General features: G+C 38.6%; 2 protein-coding genes and 1 non-coding gene across 5 annotated transcripts in view; all 3 read left to right on the top strand.

Annotated features, from left to right (window-relative positions):
- Positions 1–2,517: 2,517 nt before the first annotated feature.
- malt3 (MALT paracaspase 3) lies at positions 2,518–11,819 on the top strand. Its single transcript, XM_037768326.1, has 15 exons — positions 2,518–2,638; positions 2,900–2,971; positions 3,072–3,199; positions 4,333–4,471; positions 4,630–4,805; positions 5,011–5,107; positions 5,570–5,605; positions 5,735–5,938; positions 6,746–6,923; positions 7,132–7,206; positions 7,383–7,510; positions 8,690–8,839; positions 9,498–9,652; positions 10,921–11,037; positions 11,149–11,819. Exons 2-15 carry the CDS (start codon positions 2,929–2,931, stop codon positions 11,461–11,463), a joined length of 1,941 nt encoding a protein of 646 aa, XP_037624254.1. The 5' UTR covers positions 2,518–2,638; positions 2,900–2,928; the 3' UTR covers positions 11,464–11,819.
- Positions 11,820–12,804: 985 nt separating this feature from the next.
- On the top strand, positions 12,805–12,876 carry trnah-gug. Its single transcript has one exon. It is a non-coding gene; the product is annotated as a tRNA-His (tRNA).
- A 2,792-nt stretch (positions 12,877–15,668) lies between these two features.
- LOC119486400 (FERM domain-containing protein 5) overlaps positions 15,669–24,457 on the top strand; it is a 69,231-nt gene continuing 60,442 nt past the window's right edge. For 2 of the 3 annotated variants that reach the window (XM_037766475.1, XM_037766474.1), the window contains exon 1: positions 15,669–16,028. In XM_037766475.1, coding sequence (XP_037622403.1) covers positions 15,927–16,028 — 102 coding nt within the window. In that variant the 5' untranslated portion in view covers positions 15,669–15,926. The remainder of the gene's footprint in view (positions 16,029–24,457) is intronic. The other variant, XM_037766476.1, reaches the window with a different exon arrangement.

Below are 24,457 nucleotides of genomic sequence, written 5' to 3'. Positions count from 1 at the left end.
GGTATTTAAGGATATTGATGTTTATGTTATTGTTTTTTATTTATTTATTTTCATAGTTTTAGACAGTTCTTGAGTTGTTTTACGGTGACATTTAGTTTATTTTTAGGATGAAATATGTTAATTTTATTAGAAATTGTATTTATAATTGTATAATCAAATTTCTGTCTATTACTGATTTGTCTTCAAATACTGTTCTATCTTGGCCAAGACACTTGAAAAAGAGATTTTAGGCTTTCCTGGTTAAATAAAGGTACAATTAAATAAAAATAAATAAATGTAGCTTTAACAAACAAACAAACAAACAAACAAACAAACAAAACACACCCGCAAATCAGGCAAATATCTTTATTTAAACCTATGCCCTTTTGTAAAAAGGCCATACAGTATACTTATATGTCTGCATTGAGAAAGGGATGATAAAAATGAGGGAAGTTATGTGATGTGCTGAGGCTTCGGGGCATATGTCAAGTAATCCAGGAAGTTTTCTGTGAAGGGCATATCGAGGCTTGTATCTTTGTAGACCAATGACGTCAATGAAGACGCCCGAGGCCGAAACACTTGAGAAATTATTGTCCCTGAATGAAATCAGATAACATGTCACACATTATGCGTGTCAATTTACAGCATAAAGCTCATGAACTGTGATATTGAGCAATTTATGGTTGTGAAAGGCTGTTTTAAGCCAAGAATAGAAGAATCCATAGGCCTATATGGCATTAGGATGACCAGGTGTCCCACTTTACGAGGGACTGCACAGCATTTTTATCCCTTGTCCCACGTCCCACATATTGAGACAATGTCCCACATTTTCATTGGCTCTAGATTTCAAAAGTCAAACCACTGCAGGACAGACGCTTTTCTAAAATCTGTCTTTTATCCAATGGCTGTGAAGGAAGCCTTCCGGCTGTCATCACGGGGCTGTGTTTCGTGTCAAACTGCGCACACCTGGGTCAAGTGCAGGTGAACATTTCACCATCTTTGCTACGCTATGCCCAACGGGGAATATTGCAAGTCACTGCAAAGTCACAAGCTATGAAGATTCAGGCGGAATATGATGGAAACTACCACAAAGAAAAGGAAAAGCAGAAACAACAAAGACTGTGAAACCACTTAAAAGTATTTATAAGCCGGTGGAAGGCGATGCTGAGAGTTTTTTGTGAAATTTGCCAGTTATTTTGCAATTTCACATGGTTGGGGAATATGACATGAAGTGACACAGTTCATGTGAGTCTCACAAGAAACTTGCGTCTCAAAAGGAGATGTGCCGATCTAAGGATGCATTCATTATTATGACTTTTTTCTCGTAAAGTTATGACATTATTCTCGTAATATTACGACTTTTTTCTCGTAAAGTTATGACTTTATTCTCTTAATATTACGACTTTTTTCTCGTAAAGTTATGGATTTATTCTCGTAAAATTACAACTTTTTTTTTCTCGGAAAGTTATGACTTTATTCTCTTAATATTACGACTTTTTTCTCGTAAAGTTATGACTTTATTCTCTTAATATTACGACTTTTTTCTCGTAAAGTTATGACTTTATTCTCTTAATATTACGACTTTTTTCTCGTAAAGTTATGGATTTATTCTCGTAAAATTACAACTTTTTTTTTCTCGGAAAGTTATGACTTTATTCTCTTAATATTACGACTTTTTTCTCGTAAAGTTATGACTTTATTCTCTTAATATTACGACTTTTTTCTCGTAAAGTTATGACTTTATTCTCTTAATATTACGACTTTTTTCTCGTAAAGTTATGGATTTATTCTCGTAAAATTACAACTTTTTTTTCTCGGAAAGTTATGACTTTATTCTCTTAATATTACGACTTTTTTCTCGTAAAGTTATGACTTTATTCTCTTAATATTACGACTTTTTTCTCGTAAAGTTATGGATTTATTCTCGTAAAATTACAACTTTTTTTTTCTCGGAAAGTTATGACTTTATTCTCGTAATATTATGATTTTATTTTGGAAATCTCAAATGTTTTTCCCTCAATGTGGCCCTAATACTCCGTAGTACATTGTCTCTTTGGCCCTCACTGCATTAGACTTATAAACTATATTCTTAGACTATAAACTGTGTTACCTTCATCACAATGCTCAAATGTTTTGCGGCTCCAGACAGCTTATTATATATATTTTTTGCCTAAAATGGCTCTTTTGATAGTAAAGGTTGCTGACCCCTGGCCTATGATATATATCTCAGTGAAAACACAGTTGAGTTTGACCTGTTTTAACTCACCAGACTCATTCAGCCCTGGTACAGCACCTGGAAAGGGGCCAGATTGCTCGTTACCGTAATGGCTAGAAACGTGGCTCCACTTGCATCTTAGCCTTATATAATTTACATCTAATTATTCGTCTGTTTGGATGTTTTTCAATTAATTTAATATCATTACTTTAAAATCAAAATAAATCTGCATATTTTTTCCGTGCACCATAGGTGAGAGACTTCTTTATGTTAAATGAGATGCTCCTATATTAGTGTCTCACCGGTAATGTGTGTGTGTGTGTGATGTCAGGTTCCAGGAAAGGGAAGGAAGTGTTCTCGGTTATAATTGTAGCAGATAGAAGGAGGAAAGCATTCACTGGCTGAGGTCCGACAGCTGATCTACTGCTACAAGGCTGACAGCAGGTATAGACTAATACATGTGTGTTTATAACAACTTTAAACACTAGTCATTGTCATGTCTAGAGCTCTATCTGAGTCTACAGTATAATGTTCATTGTGGTGTAACTTCATCAGAAAAGAGAAGTTAAGGGGGCTAGAGGATAGACACTGAATTTTACATTCGTTTCCTTATTTTATTCATTTCCTATTTAGATTTGCTACTATCTACAGGGAGTTATTACAAAAAAAAATACTAATTTATAACTTTGTCTCAACTTCCCACAGTGTGTTTATAAGAAGAATAAAATGCACTGATGACTGGATCTCGCACCAAACCGTGTCGAATAATGATCAGCAGTATGTTATTTGTCTCTTCACATCACATTGCTGTGATTTTTTTTCTTAACTGGATGACTATTTCATATTTAACTGAGATTTTTCACTTGATTTGTTTCAGAGTTCGTCATAGTGAGCCATCCTGTTTCTGTGTGTGTACCTGCGAACCATGAGGTGACGCTGAGTGTCCGAGCTGAGGGCACCAACAACCTCAAACTTAACTACCAGTGGTTCACTGATGAGAAGGAGGTATGTGGATCTTTTATGTGTTGGAGTCACAAAAAAAACTTTTAAATTAAAATATATTATTCCTTTTGAGGGTTTTAAAACTAGCATTTTGAATGGTAGTACTGTTTACTTTAATGTGGAAATAATGTCTACTGTCGATTCGTATCGTATCGTGATACAGAGGTTACGATTCATTATATTGTGATATTGTAAGCAATATATTGTGATTTTTTTTCTTTTATTTAATTATAGGAAAACTATCATAGTATAAAGAACACATCGGAAATAAACAATTTTAGAATAGGTAAAAATAACACATCTATACTGCATGTGGGCATGTCTGTAAAAGGGAGTCTCGTGGGTACCAATAGCACCCGTTTTCATTCCCATATCTTGAAGTCAGACAAAATTTAGCGTAACTTATTTTTTTATTGATTTATTTTTATTTATTTAACCTTTATTTAACCAGGTAGTACTCATTGCTATTAAGAATCTCTTTTGCAAGAGAGACCTGGCCAAGACAGGAGCATTTAAACATACATTAAAGTTTCAGATGCCACAACATAAAACAAATGTAAAATAAATACATAGCATAATATCATACAGAACACATTAAAATCAAAGTGTTTGAAGCCAACGTTAAAGTGAAAAAATTCAGAAACACAGACAGCTCCTGATTGACTCTGCTTCTAGGTCTTTCATTAATGTTTTAAATTCATCAAAAGTAATTTGATTTTCCAACTTTGGAGTGCTATTTAGCCTCCTTTGTGAAAAGCTAGTATGACATGGTTGGTACCAATGGATTCCTTAGGTTTTTTGTAGTTTAATATCGAAATACAGTATCACAACACATAATATCGGGATACTCATGTGTATTGGTATTTTCTTACAGCCCTGCTACTGTGTGTGACAATTGTGTGTTTGTCTTTGCTTGTACTGCACATGTTTATTTTGGTGCACAGCTGTGTTGATCTCAACGGAACCACCAGTTTAAATAAAGGAAACTAGCTATATGTAAAATGACAAACTGAAACAAGCTAAATGTGATATAGAGAAAACCTTTGACGCGTCTTCCTCTTATCTAAATCTTTTCTCCAGCCATTAACGTTTCTGTACTTAGTTATAATTATCTAATATTTTGTTTTGTTTCCAAGGTGTCTGGAGGCACTGGAGCAGACCTGACCATCAAAGCTAGAAAAACTCAGCTCTATGTGTGCCGAGTGAATGACCACATTTGTAACTGCGAGTTCAGCGACTGGGTGAAAGTGAAGGTGCTGGACATTGATAAATCAGGTATGCATTCTCATGTTGATTTATATTGTAGTGTTGTTGTTGTGCATATTGCAACATAGCCTCTGTCTGTCAGTTGGCAATGAATCATTTTTTTGCATATTGCTAATTTCTTTCTGTGGGTTTGAATCTCTTATCTCTTTCTTTTCAAACATCCTCAGGGTTGCCAGTACACTGGCAAGGTGAGCCACACATCGCTGTCAACCCTAAACCCCAGACAGTCCGACTAGGTGCTAAACTCACTCTCCGCTGCGCTGCCTTTGGCAACCCCGCTCCACACTACCAGTGGTACAAAAATGGACAGCCGCTCCTGGACAAAACTAGTGGCATACTGCAGGTAAGGAAGGAGTGTTTACTCACCTCAGAGCTGACAGTGATTGTTTACACTGGCGCTATATTTACTGTCTCATTTCACTGGCTCTGAGTCATTCACCCTTTGGTTAATATTTTGCCAAAGTTTTTTATTTATGGATGAGTGATCTTGCATGTGGGGGGGAAAAGCCAGAAAGACAAACAATGGTTATCTATTGTGGTACCTGCAGATTGACCGTGCAACAGCCGAACATGGAGGATGGTACTTGTGCTCCATATCTAACATACTAAAAGAGACATGGACTGAAGCGGTCGAGGTTAACATCGGTAAGTCATAACTGAAACTACTTTTATCAACTTGGTTAAAGTCTGTCTTTTCCCAAATTATCATTGTTTTTTTCCTCAGACGTAACTTCCCCTATTTCCAATGAAAAGACCTGTGAAGAAAATCCGTTTTTTTAACACTCCTTATATTCCACTGTTTTAGCACTTAGAAGTTATTTCCATTATGCTGCAGGTACTTTCCCATTTCTACAGACTAAAAGAAGGAAGTTAGACTCCAAATAGTGCTTGATCCGAGCCTTAGACACACAACAGGAAAGTGATGTAAAGTGAAACTAGTTCTTGCAGTGTTTCTCCTGTTTGTAGCTTGTACAAGGCAGATCACAAAAAATCAAATTGTTAAATTGTACTGCCCTGTATGTGTCCTCTTGACAGAATCATTGTTCTTTAGATCAGATTTTTGTTTAAAAAACTGATTTTGTACTTCTCTTTTTTAATATCCTCTAGTGCAAACTGATCAGCTCCCCCCTGCAGCACCCACAGGTACAGTTTTATGGAAAAAAAAAAACGCAATGTCAACCCTTGCTATTTTTAGTATGACACAGTCATACTCATGTATAGGTATTTCCTTTTGTTGCTATAATTAGAATCTTACTTTGATCTTTGTTTTAGCCTCTGATAAAGTCGCCCTGCTTATTGGCAACTTGAACTACTCCAACCACCCGGACTTGATGGCCCCCATTATGGATGTACATGAGCTGGCCAACCTCCTGCAGCAGCTCGGCTTCAGAGTGGTGTCCCTGCTCGATCTCACCAGGGAGGAGATGCTGGCCGCTATTGACAAGTTCATTCAGCTCCTTGACAGAGGAGTTTATGGTGAGCATGATTTGCCTATACGTAATTTTTGTTTTCCTAAATAAGCTACATTTCTCAGTTGATTCATGACTTCAACTTTTGTCCTCAGAGAAATGCTGACATAGTAATTTCAACATGTTTGTGTAATCTGAAATATACCATTGTAACTTCCTCTCTCGGGTTCTGTGGCTCTTATCTGTTGTTGTCCACGTGTCCCCGGTCACGAATCCCCCGGGTAGTTTACAGTACCAGTATCTTTACTTTCCCCGCGTGGTTGAGTGGGCAGATAAGTGTTAAAAAGATGCGTGGGTGTTTTTAACTTCACATGTTATGTATGGCACATCCTGTATGCCTTTAACACTTTGAGAGAGATTTCATTTGAAGAGGGTCACTCACAATTCACAGTCAACTAAAATCCTGTCTCTTGGTATGTGATAACCAGAAAGGTGGCATTGTAGTGTATGAAAACATTCAGCTATTAATAGCATGCCACTTCAGGAACAAGTCATATTGTTCAGAGAAACTAGGCTACACTACTGTTATTAAACAGCAGACTGATACACACTAATGATGAACCGTAATATGGAAATTATGTTGATGAGCAATGATAAGAGAACTGACAATTTGTATCAGAATGATACTGTCTTACTGTTCTCTACTTTCTCTTTCTAACAACGAAACAGAGATAGACATTTTTGAAACCTATCATACTGTATAGAAATCAGACGTGTATATGCTCTCAGTATGACCTTTCTCAATGCGGCTCCAGGAATGTGTATGTTCCAGTGCAATGTGACGATTGCATAATGATTTCATCACTCTTGACAGGCCTTTTTTACTATGCGGGTCATGGATATGAGCGTGTTGGGAGGAATTACTTGGTAGCTGTTGATGCTCCCCAACCGTACCAACCAGAAAACTGCATCTGTGTGCAGAGGGTCATGCACAGCATGCAGAAGAGACAGACCGCACTCAGTGTAATCCTTCTGGATACCTGCAGAAAATGGTAGGTGTAGTAAGTCCTTTCTGTTTTCACTAAGAGAAGACACATTGATTTTCACATTTATTTGTAAACGGATGATTAAAAATTCTGTATTATACAAATGTACAAACTATTATATACTGTACATATTAGTCGATTTTGTCTTAATAAAGTTATGAGGATTTATTTTGATTGCTTCTGTCATCTGAGAACTGTTTTTTACTTTCTTTAGGTACAACCAGGACTGCATGCCTTCAGGCATCATGCCAGTGGAACCCAGTGGGAACACTGTTTATGGTTATGCCACGTATGTACTTTTTATTAGTTCTTTTATAAATATTAATTACAAGTATAGAAACCGATACCTATTTTTTCAAAGCAGTCAACATGCTGTAGAATGTAAAATTATGTTTATTAAAAAGCAGAACTTATCTTTTGCTATATGTTTTTTTGAATAACAATTCATTTTGTTAACCAACGCAGATGTGAAGATGCTGAGGCGTTCGAGGTCCAGGACGGGGGGAAAAGTACTGGGATCTTCACGAAGTACTTGAACGCACACATCCTACAGACTGAGAAAGTCACACACGTCTTAGAGCGGGTGTCCGAGGGTAAGTGTTTCAAACTTGAGAACATGATGATGATGATAAATTCAACATATATCAACCTTAGAACGAATCAGTTCTGGCAGATTGGGGGTAAAGAGATCTGAAGGGAACAGGTTGTTCTCTGGTATGCTGGGTGGACCACAGACTAGTTTTTATAATCGTTGGCGACTCATTTTAGTGTTGTTTACTCAGGACTTGCATGTATATCTGTGACAGACCGAGGTGGGGAGTTATGAGGTTATGGGGTTGTCCCGTCTCGAAAGTGTGTTTGTCTGTTTGATGGGTCTCTGGTAAAAAAAAATCTTTCGAGGTACCATTAGCATGTGACCTCATTCTCTGGAAATTCACACTGTTGGCAAGAGAACAGCAGGAAACCTGAGAGCTGCAGAGTGCAAGACAGCTGCTCTGCCGTTTGGGCACCCCGTGCCACTGCTCTCATGGGTTCACAGGACGCCCTGCTGACGGCACTCTGTGTATGACATTTTTACAGGCTTTATCGTTTTTTTATTTTTTATCCTATTTATTGGAAATTCCAGAGCCACAGTACGGGCGGTAACTTAAAAATTCCCAAGCCTCTGTTTTTGACATCTGCTCATCTTGTCTGAGACTAATTTAGAGGTGGAAAAAGAGCTGCTGCCGATGATGAGCTGCTGGTTGCTCATCCATTATAGTGAAGACAGCTCGCCCCAAATATTCCTGATGCCAAACCTTCTCAAAAGCCAAGCATATCACATCTATATTAAATGATTTGATCATGGCTCCACTACTGGCCAGCCATTACACCCCGTTAACCTTTTAAATTAGTCCTATGTTTGCATGTATTGAGTCTTGTGAAGAGGGGTTTTCCAAAACGTATTTAGTCCAGTCAATTACTATGAATAATAACTATCTAATCTTTCAAATTTCAAGTTCCTCAAAGCCAGCCATGTGAATCTGATTAACTTTTCGTCCGTGCTATTGCAAAACTCAGGCAGCCCCATGAGACAAAGAGTATGAGAGCACAGACTGTTGTAGTTTCAAAAGATTTGTATAAAGGTTTCAGTAGTTAAAGTGTTGATTTTCTCAATATGGTCAAAGTGGACTCAGTAAAATATGGGGGAAACACCCTATATGTGAAGTTAGTGGAGTGTTTTGTATTCAGATCTTACAGGCATCATATTTACCTGTATTGTATTTATTCAGATCTAGCCAGAGACCCTCTGGTCACAGGCAAGCAACAGGTGGAGATCAAACACACCCTGAAGGAACCTCGATCCCTCGCAGACCCAGTTCGGACCAACGGCCACACAAGGGAACTCCAGCTGCGAGATGCCTGCTGGAGACAAGCAAACAGTGAGTTATGGAAATTTCCCTGAACCTCCGTGTCTTTTCCTATGTTTATTTAATTCTAGATCAAATCACAGTGAAGACAGGATACGTATCTAAAATACATCCACATTCTAAATATAGTTTGTTTCCGATCAAGTAAAACCCAGTTCCAGTCCCTGATCCGTCTGTCATCGGTGGGTGTGAAAGAGATGGTTGTGTTTACTCTTACTCACACCTCCCACACTACAGCATGTGAAAAACCAGGTGCCCACATTGTGGTTTAATGGGATATTTTCAGCACCATTGTTGTTGATATATCAAAACAGATAACTGGTTAATTTTACAGAGAGTATTTTCCTGTTTGATGTAAGGAAGTTGGCGTCCGACACCCTCACTTCCTCAAATTTACTTTAATCCTTTTAATAATGGAACCATGAGCTAATCTGAGAATCTCCTCAGTCTCCTCCAGACAAGATGAAAGATAAAAAGTCTGCGTCTTAAATTAACAGAGAGGCTGAAAGTCCCTAACGTGCTTAATCAAGTGTGTATGGGCTAAATCAGCTGCTGTATCTCAGTAACGTAATACCATAATAATACAAAGCTACAGTCAACGGAAAACAGTTGTGAAACGTGTTATTTGTAGTCATCATTTTTAAAAATAAAATGTCATATCTCCTTTCAGAGCTACCACGGAAGAAGCGGCTGATGTTTGTGTGCGGAGTCGAAGTGGAAGTCAGCTTCTCAGCATTGTTCTCCAACGTCTTGGTGTCTTTTGCCACTGTAAAGACTACAGGCCTCCGAACCCAGGACTGCACCGTCACCCTGAGCAGCATACCTGTAAATATCTATCTTTACTTTAATCTATCCTGTCACGTTTTATTCTCATCGATATAGGAGCCACAAGATATCTATTCAAGACATTCGTGAACCAATGCTCTTTCAGTTTTAATAGACACATGAAACACACTATAAATAAATATACAGTAAACAGAAATGTCAGCATAACTGCCTTGGGTTTTTGGCACCTCACTGAAGTCTGACTTTCTCGTTTAAGAGTTACTAAACTCAACATTAGGTTTCAATTCTTATCTACATCAGAAATTCCATGTTGCTCACTGTAGAACGCTGTTTCCATGAGCCTGAAGGAATTTCGCAATGATGACCATTCACACCCATGTTTCACATGTCTAAGGAAGTTCTGCCCATATATGGACTTCCAGCCTGCTGCAGCTACATACAAAGCAGGAAGTAGTAGTGTTAGTATAATACATGAATGCAGATTCTTGACCCATACTGACATCTAGTGGCTGATTTTATGAATGCATCAGTGTTATAGTGCATTTCTAACAGTGGCCCAAACCCAATGTCCACACTCACAGACTCACACTTTGAGGCACATTTGAGGGTTTAGGGCTGTCCCACTGTCAAATCATCAAGTCCTTTAGGATTCTCTCGCAGACATTTTGAGCCCTTTATGAACACTTTCCGTAAGTCCGCGTTTCTGCAGACTTTGCCTGAGGGAAATACCCACTATTCATAGCATTATAGGGGAAGCTCGGAGATGTAACAAAAGGTAAACAAAGTGGACGGCACACGGGTGCTCAGAGCCAGGCATATTTAAATTTTCACAGAAACATTAATATAAAGGATTTAAGATGGTACATAAAACCACATTAGACTATATTACACACATGGTTTATTCATCAACAAGCTCTTTTAATTTTGCTTAATTAAGTTTGACAAAAACAAGTTAATTGATTTTTTGACAGTTACCTCTTTTCTCGTAAGCCTGGGAGACGTTCAAATAAGCAGTAAAATAAAAACGGTAACGTTATATGTTGCCGCAAAGTGCTGTCCCATTTGTATTTATACCATTTCAAACCCTTGCAGCCTCTCACACCCAACCATTTACCAGGTGACGTCAGTCAAGTCCCTTAGGGTTCAGGGCTTAAGGCCTTAGGGGGGACATTGGGATTGGGTCAGTGAGTGCCAGACCAGTGTTGATGCAGGACATGTTTATTGAGAGTGAACTTAAAGATGTTTTGATATAGTTGCTTAAAAACTGTGATAATACTGACATAATGTTTTTTGCTCTAAATCCTCAGCCAATGGAAGACATATTCTCCGGCCCTGGCAGGTCAGAGGAGATGGACACTCTACTATTCAGTAATTCCGATAACCCGGACTGTACTCTGCGACTTTGTGCTCTTCAAAAGCTTACGGTATGCACTTAATGATATGTGTCCTGATTCTGTTCCTATGAATCATAACAGAGCAAGTCTTTAAAAGAAAGTATGTACAATAAATGTAAAATGTTGTTTATCATTTGTTAGGAATCGCTGGTCATCAAGGTGGAGCTACACTATACCCACATGGACAGCAAGCTGCGCCAGACAGAAAGCCAACAGGTGGACATAGGAAAGCCTCTGGTGGCATCCTGTAAACTGCACAAGAGGAATCAGTCACCGGCAGCCAAGAAACAAGAAGGTGCTTCTGCTCAAAGTATGGGCAACGCTTCAAGCAGCAAACCAAAGACTCCGGCTGGTCCGTGTCGCCCTTTCACCAGAAAGGCAGAGTGTGCTCCTCCTAAAGTTGCAGTCGCAACAAGAAGCAACCAACCTGAAGAGAACGATGAAAATGAACTTTAAGACTTCGCTCTTCGACATTAGACCTTTCTGGTCCTATTGTAAATACTTGTTTGAAGATTTGATGCTTTTTACTGATGTGATTAGGAGTTACTCAGTTGCTGATCATGCATCTTTACATGTCTGTTGTTGATGATGATGAATGAATGGGTGAATGACTGAGGTTTTTGTGTTTGGTTTGCCTCTCTAAGCCTTCAATTCTTAACACTGAAGAAACATTAACACTTACTTTTTTGCTAAGCACTGATTTCATCATAAATGGTACAATACTTGGCAAGCTGGCTAGCCTAATTTATCAAATAAAGAAAGTCCATTACTGTTAATAATTTATCTAATAAAGACCACTACTTCTATTACTATTTTTTATTGTCAATCTTTTGAAACATGCAAATCTGTTATTATCTCTGTCAAATCAAATGTTTCAATGAATTACAAAGTTTTATGATTGTATATTTACGTGTAGTCTATTCAATCAACATTAGTATGATGCTGAATGCTGGTTTGTTAGAGAAAGAGAGAGAGTAACTTAAGTGAACAGGTGCGTCCATGCTACTTTTGACCAAATTGCATGACTTTAGACTAAATTTACTTACCTTCATTAAGTGGACAAAATAAAGAGAAACGTCATGTCAAGATTAGTTATGGTAAGTAAGCAGGAGAGAAATACGATAACGTTAACTAACTTCCCATTTTCAGTGTAGAAGAATAAACATAAAAGTAAGTTGTAACGTTAAAGGTCCCATATTGTCAAAAGTGAAATTTTCAGGTCTTTTATTTTATAAAGCAGGTTTAAGTCCTGATAGATACTGTGAAAGTATCGAAACACTCAATCCACAGGGAAATACACACAGCCCGTATTCAGAAACTCTGCATTTCAAACAAGCCGTTAGGATTTCTGTCCATTTATGATGTCACAAATATATAATGATATATATATATATATCATAATATATTTAGACCATTACACGGTTTTAAAGGTAAACATTCTAAATGTGTTCCAGTTTATTTCCTGTTGCAGTGTATGTGAATAACATCAGATGACAGGAAGTAAACATGGACCCAAATTGTTGCCTAGCAACGCAATTCCGTTGCAATTCCATTGAAATGCACTAAAACGGAGCGTTTCAGACAGAGGGTGAATACAGGCATATTCAGGCAGACCATATGAGGAAAATAAAGTGTTTTTTGAACATTACAGCATGTAAACATGTTCTAGTAGAAACACACAATACAAGTATGAACATGAAAATGAGCACGATATGGGACCTTTAAGTTGAGTTCCTGTGCTTGTGTTTGTGATATAGTGTGATAATGTCGCCTGGCAGCACCAGTCCCTGCTAGCTCGCCGTGATCGTATAGTGGTTAGTACTCTGCGTTGTGGCCGCAGCAACCCCGGTTCGAATCCGGGTCACGGCAGGAAGAACCAACACGATTATTAAGGGGTACAGTTTTTAGATTTATTCAAACGTTACAATATACCCAACGCTGACACAAATATATAGCAATTTTATTTGAAATGTGGTATGTTGTAATAGAGACCTTGTATTGTCATGTAAAAATAAATAAATAACGGTCTCCCTTTGATAACGATTTGGTCAGCTCTGCTGTGAGTAGATTAGATATGAGTGAAAATTGAATAATAGTAACAAAATAAATCATTATTATTTTTTTTTTAATTTGTATCCTTTATATTTTTTCTTTATCTATTTAATTTTTTTTTTAATTGGAGGAACATTGCAAGACATAAATTACAGAGCAAATAAGTAATCTTCTAATTTTCATCAATTTTTCCCTCCCACCCCCGACAATAAGGGAAGCAACCAATACAACTTTAAATGTGATCAGACTTAAGGCAGTAATGACACATGAAATAATAAAACACATACAATATTTACACGTCCCCCCAAAAAAATATAATAATAATAATAAAAATAATAATAATAATAATAATGATAATGATAATAATAATAATAATAATAATAATAATAAAAATAAAAATAATAATAATAATAATAATAATAATAATAATAATAATAATAATGATAATGATAATAATAATAATAATAATAAAAATAAAAATAATAATAATAATAATAAGAAATAATAGAGATTTAAAAAAATATTATTATTATTTATCTTTTAACAATAGTAAAATTACACCGATTTTGGAGATCTTGTGATCTGATGGCAACTTAAAACGAATAATATGCAACACTGATAACTGGCCTACAGGTGGCAGTATAATACATTAAATATTCACCCAGCATGACCTAGGAAGAGGTTATGGTAAATAAATAACGACGCCTTTCCCCCTTTCAGGATGTCAATAGGCAGTGTCTCAGGAGGATAACCTCCTGCAAGCACATTTTTTTGAAAGAGGAGAGGTAAATCAAATATTGTTTATCTTTTGTTTTTTACTATGATTTTCATATATTTTTTTGTTTATCCACATGTCAGGAATTATATATTTAGTGCTGATAGCAGTTACATGATTTGTCTTTTGAAATATTAGCTTTTTTATGAATGTCAATTGTAGTGGACACCAGGACCATCTTAATGTACTTAATGAGTCCACATTGTTGTAAGAGGATAGTTGAGGGGAAATTCAGATTTGGACCCGTCAGAGGAGACTGATCAGGATGAGTCTGAACCCGTAGAAGATGGAAACAAAATACTATGTTTGACAAAACATTTTACATTTCAACAAACCCACTAGAGTGCTATGACACCTGAGGCCAATGATTTTAGTTCAGTCTGACATGGTTTTGGGTTGAAAGTCTGACACTGTGCTACGGATATTTTCTATTCAGATATTGCTCAGAGCTCCACACAACTAATATCTAATATAATGTATTCAGGCTTAGTCATATCCAAAATTATTCATGAATACCTCTGGATTGAATGCATTTTATCATCACAGCTTTATGTTAAAATGGGCTAAGGCACTGCAGTCATCACCAGTTTTGCAATATAAATAAAATAAACAAACAAACAGAGGACAATGTTAATATATATATATATGTATATATATATATATATTTTTTATTGTGTTATAAAGAGATTACAAAACAAGTGAAGACATGTGCAGGGACATATATAAAAAAGACCAAAATATATTATACAGAGAAAGACAAATAACAAAGTACAAAAACAAAACAAAACTAAGACAACACAAGGGGATAAAAGCAGGTTGAAGAATGTGTGTGTGTGTGTGTGTGTGTGTGTGTGTGTGTGTGTGTGTGTGTGTGTGTGTGAGATGTGTGTGCGTGTGTGTATGTGTGTGTGTGTGTGTGTGTGTGTGAGATGTGTGTGTGTGTGTGTGTGTGTGAGATGTGTGTGTGTGTGTGTGTGTGTGATGTGGATAATGAGTGTGTTTGGCATTGAATGAGGCTAGATGGTCATATATGACATATATCTACTCTTAAACACATACAGACATCATTTCTTTTATGTGTAGAGCATATAGGGGGAACAAAAACAAAACAAAAAGAAAATAAATGAGTAAAATATATATATAATACAGTATATATACATACACATATTAATAATATGAATAATAATAAAGATGATGATGATGATGATGATAATAATACCAACACTTACAATAATAAGTGAGATAAATAAATAAATAAATAAATAAGCAAATAATAACAATAATAAAGAAAAAAAAATGTTAATATTTTCTGGAGCTAGGTAGCTGTGTGTGTCGGGACAAATTGCGGCGTTGGGAAAAATACTATTGGATATGAATCAATATTATGTTACTGTAATGCCTATTTCTCGCCTCAGATGTTTTCAGAAACATCTTGTAGTGTACTGTTCAGCTGTAAAATGGGAAAGTTTGCAGCCATGTTGAGATCAGTTGAGGAAATATACCAGCCGGAGCACAGCCAATAGGAACGCTCTCTCTGAAATGACCTGCAATTGGTCAAAAAAAAAAATTAAAGCCTGTAAACACAGCCATGAGGAGATGCAGAAGTCCAGTTTTCTCTCAGAGCACTTGAATTACAATATGATGAAAAAGATTATTATGGATTTTTTTTTTTTTCCCCAATGATGCCAAAACCATCCTGCCTCCTGCAGGTTTAAAGCTGCAGATAAAACACACTCCTGGTTGGTGGACTTTGACGTCAGTCTGCATTGGGACCCGCCCAGTTTGCTCAAGTGGCAGCAGTGAATGGTGAGAGATAATCCTCCTCTACCACACACACACACACACACACACACACAACAGGGCTGAGCTCTCCTCTGGATCTGGATGCGGGCATCCTCGGATTCTTGCTCTTTTATAGCACAACGGGACAACAATGGTGCACGCCTCGGTGGCTGAATCCGTGGCTGCTGGTCGTGTAGTGGACATGGGATTGTGCTCAATGTGACATTCACTATATAGCACGCTGAGTGTTGAGTTTTTATTGTTCTGTGCGTCCTGTTAAGAGACGCAGAGCAGCGATTCTCCCGAGAAGATGTTGAGCCGATTCATGAGTGGCAGCATCAGGAATCTGGAGCGAGAATACAGCTGCACCGTGAGACTGCTGGATGATACGGAATATACCTGCAACATTCAGGTTAGTCACCTGTCGACCACACAGTTTGATCCTCTCTGCTGAGCTCTGCAGGATGCAATAGCGATGCAATTGTGTCTGAACCTGGCAGACAGACAAGCAGAGGGGACAGCAAGTGCCTGCATGCTGGTCTCTATTACCAAGAGACAACATAGACCATGAATAGAATTTATCATTTGAAATGATGCTGATGCATTTCCTTCAACATGACCCACTATATTGCCAGAATGCATGAGTGCATTTAGTGGCTTTGTAGAACAGACATGTCAGTTCCCTCAAGCTGCAGGTTGATGGGATGTCAAAAGCACATTATTCTGAAATTCATGGCCCTTTTTTGACAGGATTATTTTTCTTAGGCTATTTGTTTTTTTCTTTTTGCTTGTTGCTTGCAGGATTATTGCTTGTTTGTATTGATTATTAGTGTTGTTGCTCTCATGACCCACTATATTGCCAGAATACATGAGTGAATTTAGTGGCTTTTTAAGGAGCTTTTGTATAGGACAGAGATGTCAGTTCCCTCAAGCTCTGCAGGTTGATGGGATGTCAAAGGCAACATTACTCTGACATTCATGGCCCTTTTTTGACAGGATTATTTTTTTTCTTAGGCTATGTTTTTTTTTTTCTCTTTGCTTGTTGCTTGCCGGATTATTGCTTGTTTGTATTGATTATTAGTGTTGTTGCTGTCATGCAGTTTACCTTGAACCTCTGACATCAATAATGCACACACAGGGTATCCCGTTGCTACTCTGGAGAACATGCCTACTAAGTTACATTATGTGGCCCTTGCAGATCTACATGTAGACTGGTAGAAGCTAAAAGGTGTGATGTTGATGCAGGACTGAATGTTCTCTTTCAGTGACCACACGTATCCCTATATGTGCATGTGTGACATTTTTTTTTTCATAAAAATGGCTATGTACCACAGTGGAAAACAAACTATTGATATCGTCAGAAGATACATATTGCTGGTAAAGATGAAAACACTAGGCCCCCCTGATATCAAAATGTCTTTCTCTTCCTTTTGTCTCAAAACTACAAGCGTTGCTTTGATGATTGTGCAGTTTTATGTTCGTGCTGATTTCATAAAAAAGTAGGTGAGAGGGCCTGTCACATCAATTGCAAGACAAAATTGTTCCCTTTGTGGATGCTGAACAGTTGTAGTTAAAGGGTGTAAGGAAATCCTGAGAGAATTCTCTGTGTAGTCATCAACACGTAGACGCATTAACCCTCCGACACCGACTTTACCGTCTTTCAGAGGCTGTAGCAGGTTCAGTTTTAGAGCTATAGTGAAGATACGTATATCACGTAAAACTAGAAAACCATGACATACTAGTTTATCGGAAAGGAAGGCTCCAAACTTACGCTAAATTTTGATGAGGAAAAACTGGCATAGTCATTTTCAAATGGCTCCCTTGACCTCTGACCTCAAGATATGTGAATGAAAATAGGTACCCACGAGTCTCCCCTTTACAGACAAGCCCACTTTATGATAATCACATGCAGTTTTTTGCATGTAGTATATGTAAATGTGTTATTTTTGCGTAATCTATAATGGTGTATTTGAATATTTCTGCATACTGGGGTCCTTGTACATCACTGTAAAGCTCAGACTCTTGTGGATCCAATGAGCCCAATTGTTTTAATGTGCGATGATGTTATTCCCCATAGCAGCCATTTAATTGTAGTGAGACCATTTTTTGAAACTTGCCCTTACTGTGTAAAATCACCTGTGGTGACCTCTAGGATAATCACAGCCTCATGAAACTTTACAGCCACAAACTATAGACTTGGAGCATTCAGAGGATGGATGGCTTGCCTAGCTACATTGACAATAAGGGGGTTTCTGAGCAGTTTCCAGAACAGAAGTGCTCGCCATCTAATCGCCAAAAAATGCAATATTTGCAGAAATCTCCAAATGTCAAAAGTTTTTAATACCAAATCACAGCATGGCTTTTTCTACGGTGTTCCTCAAGGTCTTTGTGTCTTAATGTGGTGTTTTGGAGGGATTATTGATAATTTTTTTTATCAATAATCGAGTGGTAACAAATGGTTAAATTTAGCAGCAAATCTGTGTAGCAAATGGTATCAACCCAAAAACCTATGAGACATAATAGAGCAAAAACCCTGATACACTTTCACAATTTATTTTAAATAATAATTAATTAATCAATTCAAGTTTATTTCTCATTTATGACTAGAAAAACTTGACACAGAGTGCTGAGCTACATCTCAGTTAATCTCCAGGTTCCCAGCTTTCAGATGATGTGCACTGCTTCCATGTGACATCTGTTGACCTGCCATGTCCCCCTAAAGACCCCCTGTACCCCCCTAAAAAAAGACAAAAACGCGTCTATTGTGGGTCACAGAGGATTAAAGCAGATCCACGGCATAGCACGGAAACATTAACCTGATCTGTGAAACAATGCAACATTAATAAGACATACATGATTCTTGTCTCCATTGATATCAGCAGCAGGCTATACTGCAATCACTCCTCTTTTCTCCCACGACGAGCTAGCGTGAAATAGATACTGCAATTACTGTAGGATCGTGACTGTGTGCCCAGGTTGTAAACAGACCTGCATTTCTGCTGTGGAGAGCTGAGCCAGAGATGGAGCTGGGCCAGATGGACTGGGAAGCCAGCAGGTGTGCTGTTTGCAGCAGAGTCGTGTGGTCTAGGTGGCTGACGTCAGCAGGCTGGAAAGAAGGAGGAGTGGAGTGAAAGAGGAGAATGCTCCGGCTCTCTGCTGTGACTGTCTGGCATCCTGACTATCTTTCTGTCTAACCTGGCCATGGGGGGTTGCAGGCTGATCCACCTGACTAGCCACACCGCTGGAGTGTATCCCTCTTTTAGTTCAAACTTTGCTCTTCCTTCCCTCCAGGCTTCTGGCCTGCCAAAAACCAAAATCACCCAGGATACCTACATGTAGACTAGGGAATGCAGAGCAAGAGGCATAACTAGGTCATATATTCTCAGTCTCTCGTGATCTCTCTCTATGTTTTTCTGTCTCTCCGTCTTTCACCTTCCTATCCTGTTTCCATTGTGCTGAGAATTCATTCCCACTATAGTTTCATTTCCCTAAACTGTTTAATGGCTCCAAATTCAGATTTGCCCCTGACATACATTAGCCTCCTTCATTTCTTTGACATTGAATCAGGTATCTTCTTCCTCGATGACGGGGACATCCCCAAGGTGTCTACATTTATAAAGCCACCTTCAGCACAAAACGTCCTTAGCAGAAATTAGAAACACAAAATATGCATGCACCGAAGCTGAGCATTGAGGGCTTTCAAAAGAAGGGCAGAAAGACGTGTCTGTCTTTTTAAAGCAGTGGCAGCTGTAATGCATGAACTTAAGTTTGTGCTTTTAATGAATTATGGATCTTTCCACTATGTTTGGAGGAAGAAAAAGTGAGCACTCATCATCGCACAGCCCTGTAGATTTAGCTCTCATCTAGCTGCAGGTTGATGGAAGTGCCTCTGTAGCCCTCAGGCCTCTTCTGCTCTCTGGTTTTAATGCATCAGAGAGTCAGACTCCAGCTGGGTCATATCTGAACAACAGATAAATCATAAGTAAAGAAAATACTATGTTGTTAATCAAAGACAAGACCGAAGTGGATTCACCCACTATAAAAACCTGCATGCACTCGTTTGTTTGTGGGTTTGACCTGAAGCAAACGCTATTCTAATTTAGTTCTGTGAAATGCAATATTGATGAGTCTAAGGCATCTAAATGCGGGTTGTTTATCCCCAGTTTGCCTTAAAAGTTCTGTCTCCCAGTTTGTGTAAATAAAGGAGCCCTAAATATGCCACTGTTACGCAGTCAGTTGCCAATTTTTCTTCTGCATCTGCATTCTTAAAGTGTCTGTTTGCCTGTCGTCATAGTAAAACAGTTGAAAAGGTAATGTGAGATTTGTGTGTGGAGAGAAGGCGGGAAGAGAGTGAGAAAGACTGTCTCTACTGACACTACTTTCTTCAAATGCTTATAAAGAAAAAGCGTGACGATGTAAGACGTAGATCGGACTTATTTTTTCCTTCACTAGACCTCCAGTGTTTTATCGTTGTGCTTCTGATTAATAACAGATTTATTTAATGGCCGTCAGCACTGCGATCGGGCCCACTCTATTCCAGATACTGAGTTAATTATATAGCTTACACCCCGTGAAACCTGTGATATCCCTTGGTTTTCTAATAACTGTTTTGTTTGAAGAAAACCACAACCACCAGCTTTCAGGTCACTAAAAGTAAAAATGTAAAAATATGGGGTGTGTACTGAAGTCTGTATTAAGATAATAACGAGTTAAGACTTTCCATCCCTTCACTGCTATGTGACCAAAATCAGTGCTGAACAAGATCTCCTGAGGCCTGCTGACTGCCGGGGGATGGGAGCCTGTGTGTGTGTTGAGGGGTGCTTTACTTCGAAGCATGGTGCCAGGGACTCAGCTGTTGCTACGGTGACTCCACAGTTACCCTAACAAAATGTGAGATCACTCACTGGTCAGGATTCCCCTTCTCAAAAGCCCTGACAAAGACCCGGCCGTTAGCGCTCACAGGAAGGTAATTTATTTCCTGAATGCCATTGGAGGGCAGCGGTGGTGAGGTGACTGATGACATGCTCACACCAACACCAACCAGGACGATCTTCTTAAGTTGGGACTGTCCTACTGGTCCCCTGACACACATTCAGTCTTATACCTGTGATGTCATTATCGTCATCTTGCTGTTAAAGCTCACATGAACAGCTAGATGTGTTGGAAAATTGGCATGTGCATTTAGGGGTGGGTATCATTTAAGCATTTTCGATACTAGTGCAGATACAACACCCGAGTTTTGGTACTAATAGAGAGCTTCAAGGTGACGTATTTTTGTAGGCGAACCAGGAAGTTAGCAACCCCCTTGGTTCCCTTGACAAAAAAAACAATGGGATTGCAGAAAATACGGTCTCTGTGGCTAAAAAAAGTTTATGATACTTACACGTTTTGTTCAGCAACATAATCTCCACAAATTAACACCACTTTTATGATTTTTGAAGTGTGAATGCAATCGACAGAAGTAAAAAGCGTTAGGCTTAAAAGAACTACACGACGGACAGATGAATGCATGTAGTACACACTACGAGGCAGTAAAGGCGGACGAGTCGACGTGATGACGTTTAGTAGTTTTTAAGACAGGTAAAGGCTTCAAAATTCATGAGTGGGATATTTACTGTATATATATTGATGTATTTTATTTTGTAGAACAAAACGTTAAAATCTCTTCAGCTTGTGTTGACTACAGACCTTATTTCCGGCATCTAAGTAAAAAGCCATTGACTTCCAGATGAGAGAACCAGAAGTGCTAAAATGCTAACTCATTTCTAGGTTTTACGACTCAATCCTGCAGCCCTCTATTGACAGAAGACCTTTTGACATGTCACAGTATTGAAAAGCGCAGCTGTAAATAACAGAATTAATGATGTGTGGCTCGCTGTCACACTGTCATGGTTCACTGGAACACTTGAATAGAACAGAGCCATCTTTAATGTTATTTGTTGCACCTGTGCTTTTCCTACTATGGCAAGTGAAAATGTCTGCTATGAAATAGGCCTATACCAAAACTACACTTGTTTTTGTTACTTTGAGAAGTATGAGCAGGTTTTTTTTTTGTAAAATCCTTTCCGTGTAACTAACAAACTAACATTCTTACATGTATATGTTGTCAATATAGCTGCGACGATTAATTGATTAAATGTCTCTCTTAAATGTGAATATTTTCTGGTTTCTTTACTCCTCTATGACAGTAAACTGAATATCTTTGAGCTGTGAACAAAACAAGACATTTGAGGACGTCATCTTGGACTTTCGGAAACACACATCAACGATTTTCACCATTTTCTGACATTTTGTAGACCAAACTAATCGATTAATTTAGAAAATAATCAACAGATTAATCAACAATGAAAATAATCTTTAGTTGCAGCCATAGATGTCAATAACTTTGCCTAATATATATATATATATATACATATATATATATATATATATATATTTTTTTTTTTTTTACAAAATAGTCGCTATTCAAGGTCAGCGAATGTAGCCAGCTCAGTACAAACCTGTTTTATATATAGTTATAAGCTTAAGCTGCAGTGGCCTGTGTGACGCTTCAGAGATCCCTGTTGGCTGCAGGTCTTTGCTGACTTTACACAGTCAGGACCTTCAGAAGTGTCCTTCGCCAGCAGGTCTACCAGGCATACAATATGTCATCCAGAGCTGGTAGACTGCATACGCCTGTGTGTGTGTCGGTGTGCAAGTGTGTGTGTGTTCAGAGCTCACGGCGGCTGACACACTGTTGCTGTGCTTCATATGAATGATTAAAATGTGTGCTAGGTCTGAATGTTTCATGAGGAGTAACCTCGGGAGTACGTCACTTGTGTTTACCAGCATCACTGCGCACCATGCATCACGATTGGCTGAACCTGTGGCGCATGGCTGGTTGCGATTAAGGATTACATCACTGTAGCGTCTATCCACACAGCAGAGCGGGGCTAGGACAGCCCCAGCTCGCAGCCCTCTCTCATTGGGATTTGACACGTGGGAGCAGCCACTTGCCAGTTGTACATTAACAGTCACGTCTTGGTGATAATGAAAGGTTGCAAAGGGCCGGTGCTCTTTTGCTGCCTATGGATGCGGTCCTTAATCTTCATTCTTCATTGCCGTCTCACACACAGCTCTGATACTCCAGTGGGGTATTACCGGAAAATTAAACTTTGCCTGACCTGCATTAGTTTACTGGGATTCATTAAAGAGCTTATCTGAAGATGAGATGTCTCTTTGGCTATGCACTCATTAAAACACAAGCTCACACACATAAACACTTTTCTCAATTTGTTACATCAAGATGCTGAGGCCACTAAATGTGGTTGCAGAGCTTGTTTGGGTCTGTCTCACCAAATGGCCCTCTCATATTCCCCAGTGTCTCTTTGTGTGTGTGTGTCTGTGTGTGTGTGTGTGTGTGGGCTGGATGGAGAGCAGGCAGGCCGGCAGTCTGTCAGTGTTTCGGTAGCAGTCTGCCGAGCCCTCCATTGTGCTGTCTGGGATGTATTGTGTGACAAAGAGAAACACAGAGGGGCCTGAGGTTATGCTCCACCTGGAAGCATGAATATTAATCCTCCTACCAGAGCAATATAATCCTGTGGTGTCTGGTCTGCTAATAAGAGAAGTGGACGAGAACAGAGCAGTGCTGATGATCCTGCTCCCCTACCGGGCCACGGCTCACTTTAACAGTAGACAGCCTGCAGCCATAGTAATGCAAACAGATTGCACAGCTTGTTGGGTATATTTATATACTTCAGTGGCCTCGTAAATGAGTTAACACGGTGCGCTGCAACTCTTGGTGGGGATTGCGAAAGGGAGAGCCTCGTATAGGTTAATTAACTCATTTAAAAAGCTTTCATCAATTACAGATAATAACAATAACCTGCAGTTATGATGCACAGGAGATATGCACCACCTCAGGTTAATCAGATAATCTTCAAACGCTGACCTCAAAAGTTTGTGAGCACAGTTTGGCATCAAACAGAATTTTAATTGCAATGTTAGTATCGGGCTCAGCATCTATTGTAGCAGGACAACACAACAGCCTTGATATTGGGTTATGTTTTATAATGAGACACAATTTGGTGCAGAGCAATTTTTGTTGGGTAACAGCCCTAATGTTTTTGTTTTGGGACCATAGCATGCATGGTGTTTAAACATCTACATTTAGAAGGAGAATGGAGATGGAAATGCTTTTGCAGATGTTGTCTTTTCATTTTTAGTTTAGGGATTTTACACAGCACAGAATATGTTGTTTGGGAAGGTTATCCTACAAAATTAAGCATTAATTTATTCTGATTGTTTACTATTTGCCTCCTCTTAGGCGATTAGTCGACTAATCAATCGTTTTGGTCTTAGTTTACTTATGAATTATTATCTCTGGTAAATGACACAATTTAAAGTGGTGCTTTTGTGTGATTCTACTCAGTTTTACAGATCTGTCGATTAAATCAACAAATCGATTAGTCAACAAAATCGTGTGAGTGTTTGTCGACTGAGAATTTCTTTGGTCGAGGACAGCCCTAGATTTACTATGATGTGACTGCTCTATGTTTTGCTGCTGTATTTCTAACCCGTGTGACTTCAGAAGGCTTTAACAGACAAATGTCACTGCGCCGCTATCCATAGTCAAACTTTACTTTTTGTCCTCTCTTCGTCGTCATCGCTCTGGTCCTGTTTGTCTGTGGGCCACAGGCCTCTCTGCTGTATAAGAGAATCCAGCCTTTGTCTCGCTCTGTACTTCAAGGCCCTGTGCCTCTGCAGACTAATGAGGAAACGCAGGCATATGCTCGTACTACCACACTCACAATGAAAAGCAGCAGAACTTGCACTTTTTGTTGACGTTGTTGCGCAACAGCA

This window comes from Sebastes umbrosus, chromosome 4 (assembly GCF_015220745.1).
Source record: "Sebastes umbrosus isolate fSebUmb1 chromosome 4, fSebUmb1.pri, whole genome shotgun sequence".
Taxonomy (NCBI): Eukaryota; Metazoa; Chordata; class Actinopteri; order Perciformes; family Sebastidae; genus Sebastes; species Sebastes umbrosus.
The sequence above is the reverse complement of the archived record's forward strand: the minus strand, read 5'-3'. Positions and strand labels throughout refer to the sequence as shown.

What these genes read in the sequence shown, in the direction of transcription:
- malt3 (XM_037768326.1), top strand. Translation starts at nt 2,929, where the DNA reads ATGACTGGATCTCGCACCAAACCGTGTCGAATAATGATCAGCA. An exon ending in GTGTCGAATAATGATCAGCA is followed by an intron (nt 2,972 to 3,071) that starts GTATGTTATTTG and finishes GATTTGTTTCAG; the next exon opens with AGTTCGTCATAGTGAGCCAT. An exon ending in CTGGATACCTGCAGAAAATG is followed by an intron (nt 6,924 to 7,131) that starts GTAGGTGTAGTA and finishes TACTTTCTTTAG; the next exon opens with GTACAACCAGGACTGCATGC.